This window comes from Coccinella septempunctata, chromosome 3, assembly GCF_907165205.1.
Source record: "Coccinella septempunctata chromosome 3, icCocSept1.1, whole genome shotgun sequence".
Taxonomy (NCBI): domain Eukaryota; kingdom Metazoa; phylum Arthropoda; class Insecta; order Coleoptera; family Coccinellidae; genus Coccinella; species Coccinella septempunctata.
In genome coordinates this window covers 37,384,759-37,397,865 of record NC_058191.1, presented here as the reverse complement: position 1 = coordinate 37,397,865, position 13,107 = coordinate 37,384,759, and the positions used below count along the sequence as shown (strand labels likewise).

Below are 13,107 nucleotides of genomic sequence, written 5' to 3'. Positions count from 1 at the left end.
AGCGTTGATTCCCCGATCAAGCTTTATGAAACCCAGGGGATGCCTTTCAATGTCTCACTTTTCACTTGATGAGACAGTAAATTTCATTGGTTCCTCTACATGTGTAGGTAGCAAATTCAATGACTTTCGTATGACAGGATTCTGAGATGAAAAGAAAAAAGTTTTTTGGTGGCGAACATCAGGGGTAGTGATATCCACGAGACCAACGACACATCAAAATCTACATCATCAAAACTGGATTATTTTTGATACCGCAATCAACAGCACTATCCCGGAAAGCAAAAATCAATCCTACCCTCTGATTCACTCTCACCCTAGGGCAGATTTCGTCGAGCGTCCGTTCTAATCGATGTTAATTTCATCAAACGGCGATTCTATGCTTGTCTTTGACGCCAGTAGTCATTCGGTCACATCCCCGTCGGAATGCTTTTATAGATTCGAAATAACAGGATTAAACCGGCAAATGGGGAATATTACTCGACAGTAATTTTGTTTATAGTCGCAACACCCCCATTTCCTAATTCGATTGCCGTCCTATAACCCGATTTGAAGAATATTAATCCGGATGCGACTGCACCGGAGTGTGCCACCCTTGAGTTTCTTCCGTTATGGAAAAACTCTCGTTAGTGGGATGACGGATGTTCAATGTTCCAAATATCGAATGGGGTGGAAGTTTCTTTGTAATACTTAGTCATTCACATTTTAACCAATCTGTGGGATTTTATTGGGAAATTATTGAGTGGTTTCTCGATCTGACAGTTTGAAGATGATAACAAGTAATAGTAATAGTAATATCTCCCTTACTGTACCTCTAATCGATTCTGTATTCATTATGAAAGTTATAGATAATAAAATTCCATACAATTTTTGTCTGAAGCAATTTTATATACTCTTTACCGTTTTCGAGCTAAAGAGCGATAAGGGCAAGGAGCTTAGCCACTCATGCGAAAGGCCAAGGTCAATGTAGAAACCTAGTCTAATGTACATTCATCGCCATATATCTCAATTTTTATTGTTTCGGTTTGTTGAAACTGTCAGATTATATTTTTTCCGTTATTCTTGAACCATTAGCTTCAAAATAAGAAAAAAAGCCACCGTGCTCGAGAATTTACAAGTGAATTTTTTTTGCAAGTTTGGCGCCCTCCCACATATTTTCGTCACGCTTAAATTGTCAGATTAAGGGAATATATACTTTTCAACATATAATTATTTTTTGACATTTTAGGCATCAGTTTTTTATAAAAGGTCTCATCAAGAAGAGGCTATTTTCACACTTATAGAAGGTACTAGCACCTGACTCGCAAGCTTTCAGGCGCCCTTGACCAATTATTTCTCGTTTATTTCTCAACCCTGTGATATTTTTCCCTGAAGATTTATAAAAATTTTTGAACAAATTCATTAATAAGTATGGGCAGAAGGGTTCTTCAAATATTCAACCAGAAATAAATATCGTGAATAAAACTACGATGAATTCAAAATGCATATGGCCGAAAATTTTAACTTATTTAACTTTTACAGAAACGGAAAATTTTAAAATTGGAAAGAATGAAAAAAAATCAGTTCGACCAAAGCAGAAAATTTACAAAATGGTGTTTAGGGTATCCCAAATTGCTTTATTTTGGCTGGTATTTCTAGATTAGATAGGTTAAGAGGAGTACTGTGCTCTTTTTCGTGAAAAGTCTTGAAGATATAATCAAATTTTGATATTTTGTCGATTCAGAAAATGTGCCATGACTATTTTATCTAGACGAATTTTTTTTGTAGGTATAACATGAGATCAAAAAAATATACTATTCGTATTTAAAATAAAGAAGTTATTTTTTTCCACCTTCGGTACGAGAGATTAAAAAAAAATGAATATATGTAGTGTCGTATTCCCAGTGAAAAAGTGCTTGTAGAAAGCTTTTATCGTTTTTAGATATTTCCGAAAATAAAGAAGTTATGACACAATTTCGAAATAGACAAAATAGCTAAATTTGATTATAGTATCTTCAAGTAAAATGGAGATATCGTGAAACGGTTTCAATCAATGGACTTTTCACGGAAATCTAGCGTGGAACTCCTCTCAACGTTTTCTAGTCCTGAAATACTAGAAGCAGCCAAAATCAAACAATTTGCGATACCTTGTCGAAATTAAAATTTTTTTATTCCAGTGTAATTTAAAATTCCTAAGAACACACTGTTGCGTTTTTTTGTTTCAAAAAGTTGTATAGTTAGTTGTTTTTTCATTCGAGTCATTCAAGGGGAAAATCATTTATTGGTTGGCCTATATCGATTTTATTTAAATGTAAGAGGAATAGGTACAAAGCTTCATCATATCCGATACTAATTTCTGGAGAACCTACTTTGCCGATCACATGAGCATCTTCTCCGATCTACCAGTTCTCGTCTTTCACCTGAAATAGATTCCTTCCCATGGATCTCCCATTCTGTCCGTCTGTCCCTCGTCGTTATTTATTACAGATAGCGACTGTCACCCTGACAACTAGTTTATGCCGACCCGTCCCGATCGGAATGTCCAGATAACACTTGATATTCTGAGGTTATTGTTTTACCTTTATATTATGGTCGACTATAAACAAAGAAATAAATGGCTTTTCCCTGTAAGTTATTCCTTCGGTCCCTCCGGTCCTCGAGAAGTCCACCATTTTTATTTATAAGCGTTGCAACGGTGACATTCCCGTAGTCGGCCGATGACTTATGTGACGTTTCTTCGGCGCAAGGGAAATTATCTGGAATTCTGGATTTCGATCTTTCTCTCTCGGTATTCGTGGAATCAAATTTTTTCATGTCACTTGTGTAGAAGTGTCTGTACACACGCAGTAGCCAAATTTCACAAATCAGCGTTCTAAGCTACTTTTACAAGAGTCACTTGGCAAACGACTTCGATCGCACGGTACATACGTATTTTCAAATGACATAAGTTTCATTTCATACTCTGAATCTACGTGAAATTTTATTTAAACCTGTGATTTTTCAATGTCAATCCATTTTTTCAAATACCTGAATTTTTATTACCTCTCCGATACCCTAGTCTACACAGGGTAGGACTTTGACTACAAATATTTCAACAGTAGATTCTTGAGGTCAAAAGAAACAAACAGGCTGTTGAAAAACCATAAAAAAATGTTATTTTTAGTTCTATCTCACAAACGGTGTTATCGAATGAAATGAATATAGTTTTTCTTTTATTTGACGAAACTTTTTCGAACACAAGATATCACCCACGTCTTCCAGGTGTTTCATTATGAGTCTTTGACTTGTAGAAATATTTTAACAGTAGATTGTTGAGGTTGAAAGAAACACTTTCCTTTACCATTTTTTCCAAATCGGTTTAAGAGGTACAGGCTGTTGAAAAACCATAAAAAATGTTATTTTTATAACGGTTTTATCGAATAATATGAATTTCGGAATATAGTTTTTCATTCATTTGATGAATCTTTTTCGGATACAAGATATCACCCATGTCTTACAGTTTTCCCATTGTGACCATTGCGTACCATAAAAATATCAAAAATTCAAAGAACCAAACTCTTGAAACTAAGTTGGACGATATCTAATGAATATTTGAACGTTTTGTGAAATAAAAGTGTTCTTCACAACTCTGCCCAAAAGATCCACAGATGTATGGTGTGACAGATTTAGCTAGTTAGTCTTAATGTAATTTTGTTTTTCCAGAGCGGCACAGCTCATTATCAAAACTCAAAACGGCTTTATCTTTTTATCAGAGCTGAATCGGGAAAAATTGTAAAAAAAAGTGTTCCTTTTGACCTCAAGAATCTAGTGTTAAAATATTGGACTAGTCAAAGACTTACCCAGTATAGCCTAGTTGATGGTCTTCATTTTTATGGAAGTATTTAACGCCTAAAGTGAATAATTTTCGAAATTCATTCCAGGCTTAAAATGTTTCCATAAAAATGAACACCATCGACCACCCAATAGCGTATCAAACAGACAAAAAAATTTATGGAAAGAAAGGAATTAATGACATTTTTTAATGGTCATTTTCGAAAAATTGCAGTGTCTCTCGAACCAACCATAGAGAGATGCGAAAAACCGCAGTAAACTTGAAAACTTCTCGGGAATTCACAAAAAAACGGTCTTCAACATTTCATAACCGTGAAATTTCTTAGAACTAGTGGCATAAGAAAAAAACGCACACAGATAAATTATAACAAGTGGAGTATTTCGAAAGCTGAATTTCTTGTAGATTCAGAGTAGAGTATGGTTTAAACACCAGGATACTTTTTTCACCACTTTGACTCACCCTGTATATTATAAATCAGTGTTGATTTTATAAAGCACTATATTACGATTGAATTTATTAGTTCTAGAAAATGTCGCAGGCTTTATGTTCACAAATGATCTCCATTTTCCATTAGAATATCTCCAAACTGTTTTTTCGGAGAAATATTAAAAAAAAATTCAAGAATTTCGAGGTGAAGGAGATACTCAATCAACAAAATGAATATACCTCACTTTCTAAGGTGAAAACAACATATGAAATGAACTCGAAGATTATCTTTATCCTTTCGTTCATTTCCTGAATATTCAAAAGAAATTATAAAACCATATCTACTTTCTGTAATAAATTTGGGCATAGAATATTCTGAAGTGGATTGTTCTACACACATTCTACATCACATTCATCAATCATCGCTCGAATTCAATTCTCTATACTTGTCTATCGCACCTTACTCACACCATTTCGTATTTATCACTCTTCAAATTGAACTATAAATAACTACCGCATTCATGCTGCAAGACCATATGGAGTATATTAGCAATAATTCAATTTCCACGGGTCTGAAAGCGCAGTATTAACAGTGAATTATTGTGAGTTCACACACCTGGATGCACCTTAGGGTTCACGTTATCATCCCCGAAAATATTTACCGCTAAGGGTCCCAACACACCGACCGTCTTCTAGGAGGCTCAAAAATGTTGTTAGATACGGATAAATAAAAATTAATTCAGCTAGCAGGAATGATATTCTTTCCTATCTGGATGGAAATCAAGCTCCTGACTTTACTTCTCTTCGTATTTCGATTTGTGTTATAATCACGACAATATTTATTACACGGAGACTGTGAAAGATAGGACTATTGTCATCATAAAACATTCATATTCATTTAACTGAAGCGGGTATGATTAAATGATTAATAAAAAAACATACAGAGACTATCTTGTGAAACTTCATAAACTCCGCTAGCTAAAATTTCAGTGTGTGTTTGAGAACCGCCCGTGTATGATCACCTTTACCCTCACACATGACGAATTTCCCATTCCACAATTCCTGATCCACGCTCCTTGCACATCCCGGTCCAAATCCCCGGTAATTCCATCCACCAGCCTGTCCCTTCGTGCTCTTGAGTGCACGCTTTTTATATGTCCATTTGTCAGGGATTTAACGTAATTTGTTCCGCTTCCTCCACAGAGGGGTAGGAATTCTATTTGGAGTTTGAAGAATATTGAAATTTTCACTCCATGCAGATACTTTTTTCTGTGCGGAGAAAAATTGAATAATACTTAATAATTCTCCTATTTGATTTGGTATTTTTTGAAACTTCTTTCTGTATAATAAGGGTTTGAGTATTCAAACCCCATACTCAATGGTAATAGTAGCTTAATCCTTTCAGAGGCACAAATTATTATAATATAATAGCGAAAACGATCTTTTTGATTTTAATTTTAGGATAAAAATTAAAAGACATAGTATTCTTGACGAGAAAACACAAGAAAAACTTAATACAATACAATGTTAAATTTTTTACGACCAACTTAAATAAGATACCACTATTCTCCATAGAATGAAAATTGAGGTATAAAATCAACACTTATGATAAAAGCAGTTCTGTAATTCATGGACCAATGCATCATTTCTTGAGGATACTGCTAACTGAAGGTTCTCAGTGGAAATTCAGCCATAAAAGAATTGAGAATATCATCCTCGAGCTTACCTTTATTAGGATATTTAAAAGAGATTTTGATTTGTGCCAGTTTCCACTTCATAGACTATTCGTAGAAGTGAAACATGAAGAAAAAAGCTAATGGAATAGATGCACTCTTCAAAAATTTGCCATTGACATGGGAACCGTTGGGAATTTCAACAAAGCGAAAATTTTTATGGGACATGCCCTCAACAAAGAGAACTGGAAAGTTTTGCTTTTCCTCTAGCTCATTCTTTGGCGAGAAAGTTTCCCAATGGAATCACACCAAGTAACAAGATCTCGTTTGAAAAATTGGGCACTTTTCTCATTATAAAATGGCTAATACTTTCATTTTTATCTCATTCGATTAGAAATAAAACTGCGATATCAAACAAGCAAAGAAGACATGTTGAAAGTTCAAAGTATCAGTCACACTGCGAAATCAGCCAAATTTGGTTATGCAATATGACAATATTAAATCCTTCATCCTACAAACCATTAATTGAGGGGTGCTGAAGAACGAACAAATTCGCCCTACACGCTTTTAATCTCCTCTGAATACCTAACCCCCAGGGGACAAAACACACTCCAGTACCCCTCTTTTCGATAATAATGCTGCCTTGTAATTTTATACAGGTCGCCTTCATCGAAAATGTTTTTATAGAGACTGAATAATAACGCATAAGTCGAGAGTATTATTATCAGATCTTGACATGCCCCCCATTCTAGCGAATGTGACAATAGTGGGTTTCTCGTCTTTCGTGAAAAGTGACACCTTTATTTGCCGCTTCTAAGCAGGGGGGGAAAAATTTGATGACATATCCTCGTGGCTCTAGTTCACATGCAGAAATCCTTGCTCATGAGTGATTTCAATTGAGATGATTGTTTATAATTTCGAAATGTTACGCTTTTGTGTATTTATAACATTTTGTGGTTATTTTTCAGATTTTAATAAACGAGGCAGCGTTTTTACGAGGAATTTTTTCGAGAAGTTTATACCTATATCAAAAAGTAAACTAGAGATTGCCTTTGAGATGTGTACATATTTCCACAATGCAAATCTGTGGCGGCACAACCTAAGGACTAAGTTTCTTAGATAAGACACATAGAATATAAGCCTTCAGAATTCCAAAGTCTACTTGAAACGAATTTTTTTGAATGCACGTTATATCAAACAAGTGTCCATTTATGATATTGTTTATAATCATTGAAAGTCATTTTCAGACCCTTAACCAACTCTGATATTTTATTATTTATTAGAGTAAAATTTTGTTTCCAATTTATTATCTCAATTAATGAGCGAAATAAAGAAAAATCTAGCTATCATTGGTGATTACAAATAGGGCATCTTCATCAATATTCATTGTTTAAATAAACGCGATGTCCTTACGCAGCGCAGTCGCGACGCGATAGCCCTTTGTCTGATTCGCCGCATCAGCCTTCTGGATCGATATTATCGCGGATACCTAGTTTCCGGTTCGCGCCGTGGCTCCTCCCAATTGGAACTCGAGCAAGGAGGAAGCCATCTTGAATTTTCAGGATACCGCGTCGATTGTTTGACCCGTGACAAATATCGGCTCATTGACGGGTCCAATTATTGAAGAGATTCACGAACTGTAACGCTCGAATTCCAATCCTGAAGACTCCACTGAATATAAAACAGGAAACTGGCTTTTTGAAAGCATTGAGCTGGACTTGTGATCGAAATACAGCTTATTTGAAGGGCGCAAACCCTTTATTTAAAGATCCTTTATGATCACTTCCGATAAACTCATTTTCGTACATTCATTTCCAGTGAAATGTCAGCTGAAGAGCTGTCAGCTGTCATATAGATTGGTAACACCAAAGCTTTGGCCATTCAGCTTCTTCGTCAATTTTTATTCTCCCATGTGCCTAAAATTGCTTGGCAGTCATGTGATAAGTATCCTTACTATACAAGGTATCCCAAATTGCGCAAGATTCTGTTACTTAATTCCAGACTAGATGAGTAAAAACGTTGAAAGGAGGCCTGGGCTCGATTTTTGGGAAAAACCTCCTCATTTGTATTGAAGATATAAGCAAATTTTGATATGTTGTCGGTTAAGAAGATATGCTATAACTTTTATTTTTTTTCGAAAATATATATATATCTACTGATCTGAAAACGATAAAAACTTTTTACAAGCTCTTTTTCACTGGATACTTTTTTCATATCCTTAACAAAAAAACTTGTTAATTTCAAATAGGGATGGTATTTTTTGAATATAATACTTCCTTACTTAAGGCAAAATCGCCATTTTAATGAAATTTCGATTTTTGAAAGAATTCTATGAATCCATTGACCACAAAATTGTTCGCTCTCAATGAATTTCCATCTCTATGATACGAAATAAGAATTTCCGCTCTTAGAATCTCATTTATTATTGCTGAAACAACTTATATTATAACTTTGGGAAATAACTTCATTTTAACTTCAAGAAAATCATGTAATTCATGTCACACTCAATTTGAATAAATATCGAGCAAAATGTCTGCAATCAATTTTGATATAGGGGAGACTGGGGAGGGTTGATACGTTTTTTGGAATTTTTATTCTGGAAACTGAATTATATGATGAAACAGGACTTTTCTTATATTATATAATTCTTCAATTAATCGTTCAACAAAATAAATATAGAAGTCTCAAAACATAACCATCTTATTCTACACAGAACGTTGAACACAAAAACATGCAAACTGTCTCAAGCCTCCCCACATATGGGAGGATTGATACGATGTACTGGGAGAGTAATCAAGAGGATTATTAAGCTCAGTAGGTAGGTCAGCAATGATACTGGCTTGCTTTGGTCCCATAGGTGTAGAAAAATCATGAAATGGTCAGTTAGTCACTTCCGCACAAGAAAAGTCGACCTCGTTAAATACATGGGGATTGTACGGATAAATTCCAGTTGTTAAAAATCCTTTTGATATGTTGGATGGTGAAAACGCCTTCATGTAGGCCTATCCAACTAGCTACGGAATATTTTTTTGAAGATGATTCATGCCTCCCAACGACAAATGTCTCAAACCTCCCCGAAAGCAATTTTTAAAGGGATTTATGTTTTCATCTTATACTCATATATTTTGAAAGGCGAATAAAACTACAAATTGAGTAGTTTTATGCATATTTCCCAGTGAAATGTTTGTTTATGCCGAAGAATTAATGCATGATCATAAAACCCTTAGGTAACTTGAGTAAAAACTTACAATTTCTCAACTCGAAACAATCTTCGTTGAATATTTCACAAACAAACTACTGCAAGCCTTACAGATTAACGTCACGCAATGCCCTCTGCCAAAGAATAGAGTTCACTAGTATAAAACTTTTGAAAACGGCTACAGATCGCGGATATAAGCCTGTATCAAGCCTCCCCATGTATCAATGCTCCCTATATAGTCTCCCCTACCACGTAAAAAGGTCTCAAATTGAGTACCATCTCTAAATCAGTCCTATTCATGACTGGAGTTTTGAGAATTTTATTTTTAACATATCCCAATAAGAAAAACTACATTGGATTGAGGTCTGGCGATCTTGCTGGCCAGGCAACAGGAGCATGCGTTAGTTTCTGCAGAAAGTTTTTAATTATTGAAAGATCTCTCGGTGCCTAAAAATCATTCTTTGTTAAAGACGTTTGTGGTTAGCGAAATTATTGAAATTTTCTCTTCTCCATCTAATGCCAGGTTTTATTTTCAGGTCCTCAAATACTGCGATCATCTGCATGGCAAGTGGTACTTCTCGGAAGTTAGGGCGATATTTTCACGCAGATATCTACTGCAAAATGTTGCCGTCGAAATTTTTCTTGCTAGTCGAAGTGAGTACTTAATTCAGATATTTCATGTACATGGATTTAAATCCGCATTTGTGGGTTGATGCATTTCAATGCGTTCAAAGGTAAAGAATATGTTTAAAATCATGTTTTCAGAGTTGATTATCTATATGTATTCACAGAACGGAAACAATGAGGTTAATATGAGTATATAGGTGCATGAGTATATATAGGTGCACACAAAACCTATAATAATACGTAATCATACTAGGAATCCATAATTATTATCGTCTTATTTTCAATTTTGTATTATCGATAAAAAAGAGCTTCTTTATTGTTCTCCTGTTTCATTTATTGTTTATCGATTTATGCAAAACTTTGACGAGTCTATTAAAAAAAAATAGATTTTTCCCTATTTTTCAATGCAATCTTATTCTGATTCCAAACAGATAGAACATATCTACTAGATATGTAGATATTATCTAGATAGATCTTTTTATTTTCATAATGGAACTTATCGTTGTAGAATAATTTACATAGATGGAGTGCTTTCATTTGTTCAAACACTCGAGTCAGCACCTAAAAAAGTAACTTGTCTATGCAGGTACAATTTTTTTGGTAGGTGATTAGGTATGCATCATTTCTTTGCCTTCCTTAATTAAGATACCTATTCGATCGCCTTAAAAACAGAATATCCTGGAAGAAATGAACATATCAACGTTCTCGAAGGTGGATAAAAAATCAAGATAAATCTTGTTCCCTTTATCGCAAGCAATTATGATATACATCATGTAAACATGAATACGTAATTGACTTCTTCACAACGTTCATTTCATTTTTTCCCCAGTAAATGTACGTAAAAAGAGTCTACCAACTTTTATTTCACGTTCCCTCCATTTTTCATAATTAATGGAATTAACGACTCAATCCTGCCCCTTATTTACAGCCTCAATTATGTTCGCCTTCCCTGATCAAGCGACCGTGAAGAAAGTGATAAAGGCGCTACCGAGAGTTGGCGTTGGAATCAAATATGGAATACCGCAGACCAGGTACGATTACTTTGATTTTTTACGTTGTATTTTGCAATGGTAATATGGGAGGGAACAGCACTTAATTAGTAACGAATAAGAGCGTGTTACTGAACCCATCTTTTTTAGGATTTTTCGAAGGTCAGCTTTCGAGTCGTTTACCTCTCAGTAAAAGTAACCGTAGATGGAAATGTGATACATATTCTGAAAGAGCAACTCTTTTTGTAATAAATCTGAGAATTTCATCCATCTCGGCGCAACCGTTCGGTTTTGACGAATTTTTAACTGAACCCATCTTTCTCAGGATTTTTCGAAGGTCAGCTTTCGAGTCGTTTACCTCTCAATAAAAGTAACCGTAGATGGAAATGTGATACATATTCTGAAAGAGCAACTCTTCTAATAATAAATCTGAGAATTTCATTTATCTCGGCGAAACCGTTCGGTCTTGACGAATTTTTAACTGAACCCATCTTTTTCAGGATTTTTCGAAGGTCAGCTTTCGAGTCGTTTATCTCTGAATAAAAGTAACAGTAAATGGAAATGTAATAAATATTCTGAGAGAGCAACTCTTCCTGTAATAAATCTGAGAATTTCATCCATCTCGGCGCAACCGTTCGGTTTTGACGAATTTTTAACTGAACCCATCTTTTTTAGGATTTTTCGAAGGTCAGCTTTCGAGTCGTTTACCTCTCAGTAAAAGTAACCGTAGATAGAAATGTGATACATATTCTGAAAGAGCAACTCTTCTAGTAATAAATCTGAGAATTTCATTTATCTCGGCGAAACCGTTCGGTCTTGACGAATTTTTAACTGAACCCATATTTTTCAGAATTTTTCGAAGGTCAGCTTTCGAGTCGTTTACCTCTCAGTAAAAGTAACCGTAGATGGAAATGTGATACATATTCTGAAAGAGCAACTCTTCTTGTAATAAATCTGAGAATTTCATCCATCTCGGCGCAACCGTTCGGTTTTGACGAATTTTTAACTGAACCCATCTTTCTCAGGATTTTTCGAAGGTCAGCTTTCGAGTCGTTTACCTCTCAATAAAAGTAACCGTAGATGGAAATGTGATACATATTCTGAAAGAGCAACTCTTCTAATAATAAATCTGAGAATTTCATTTATCTCGGCGAAACCGTTCGGTCTTGACGAATTATTAACTGAACCCATCTTTTTCAGGATTTTTCGAAGGTCAGCTTTCGAGTCGTTTATCTCTGAATAAAAGTAACAGTAAATGGAAATGTAATAAATATTCTGAGAGAGCAACTCTTCCTGTAATAAATCTGAGAATTTCATCCATCTCGGCGCAACCGTTCGGTTTTGACGAATTTTTAACTGAACCCATCTTTTTTAGGATTTTTCGAAGGTCAGCTTTCGAGTCGTTTACCTCTCAGTAAAAGTAACCGTAGATAGAAATGTGATACATATTCTGAAAGAGCAACTCTTCTAGTAATAAATCTGAGAATTTCATTTATCTCGGCGCAACCGTTCGGTTTTGACGAATTTTTAACTGAACCCATCTTTCTCAGGATTTTTCGAAGGTCAGCTTTCGAGTCGTTTACCTCTCAATAAAAGTAACCGTAGATGGAAATGTGATACATATTCTGAAAGAGCAACTCTTCTAATAATAAATCTGAGAATTTCATTTATCTCGGCGAAACCGTTCGGTCTTGACGAATTTTTAACTGAACCCATCTTTTTCAGGATTTTTCGAAGGTCAGCATTCGAGTCGTTTACCTCTCAATAAAAGTAACCGTAGATGGAAATGTGATACATATTCTGAAAGAGCAACTCTTCTAGTAATAAATCTGAGTATTTCATCCATCTCGGTGCAACCGTTCGGTCTTGACGAATTTTTAACTGAACTCATTTTTTTAGGAATTTTCAAAGGTCAACTGTTGACTCGCGTATCTTCCAGAAAAATTATCCTTGATTTAAGTATGATAATATTCGGACAAAGCTACTCTTCTGTAAATTTCATCGACCCCGTTGCAACTAAAATGATTATTCATTCTTCTGGACTCATCATTCAGCTAAGATCTGCTGTATCGGTATTGCCCAATCGTTTTGATGTGGCATTCCCAAAGCATCGTGGATAGTTATCTCGATATGAAATCTGAGATCCTGAATATCGTATCGCCAATGTAAACGACGGACGGAAAATAAATGTTGAATTGAATACAAGCCCGCTGACAACCGATTCTTTACCGGCAATTTATCGAACCTGTTTTATTTCTCAACCGATTAGTTGTTAGTGAAATATTTCCACGGGAATTTCGGAAAATGTTAGGATGTTCAAGCTATTGAATCATAAATATATTAGATGAGTGAAAAATTTTTCATGTTATTGATGTGCTCGACTTC

General features: G+C 35.1%; 1 protein-coding gene across 5 annotated transcripts in view; it reads left to right on the top strand.

The window, feature by feature from the left end:
* LOC123309910 (neurobeachin) overlaps positions 1-13,107 on the top strand; it is a 452,107-nt gene that overhangs the window by 430,205 nt on the left and 8,795 nt on the right. For all 5 annotated transcript variants that reach the window (XM_044893215.1, XM_044893217.1, XM_044893216.1 and 2 more), the window contains 2 exons: positions 9,643-9,760; positions 10,662-10,764. In XM_044893215.1, the coding sequence (XP_044749150.1) occupies positions 9,643-9,760; positions 10,662-10,764 (221 nt within the window). The remainder of the gene's footprint in view (positions 1-9,642; positions 9,761-10,661; positions 10,765-13,107) is intronic.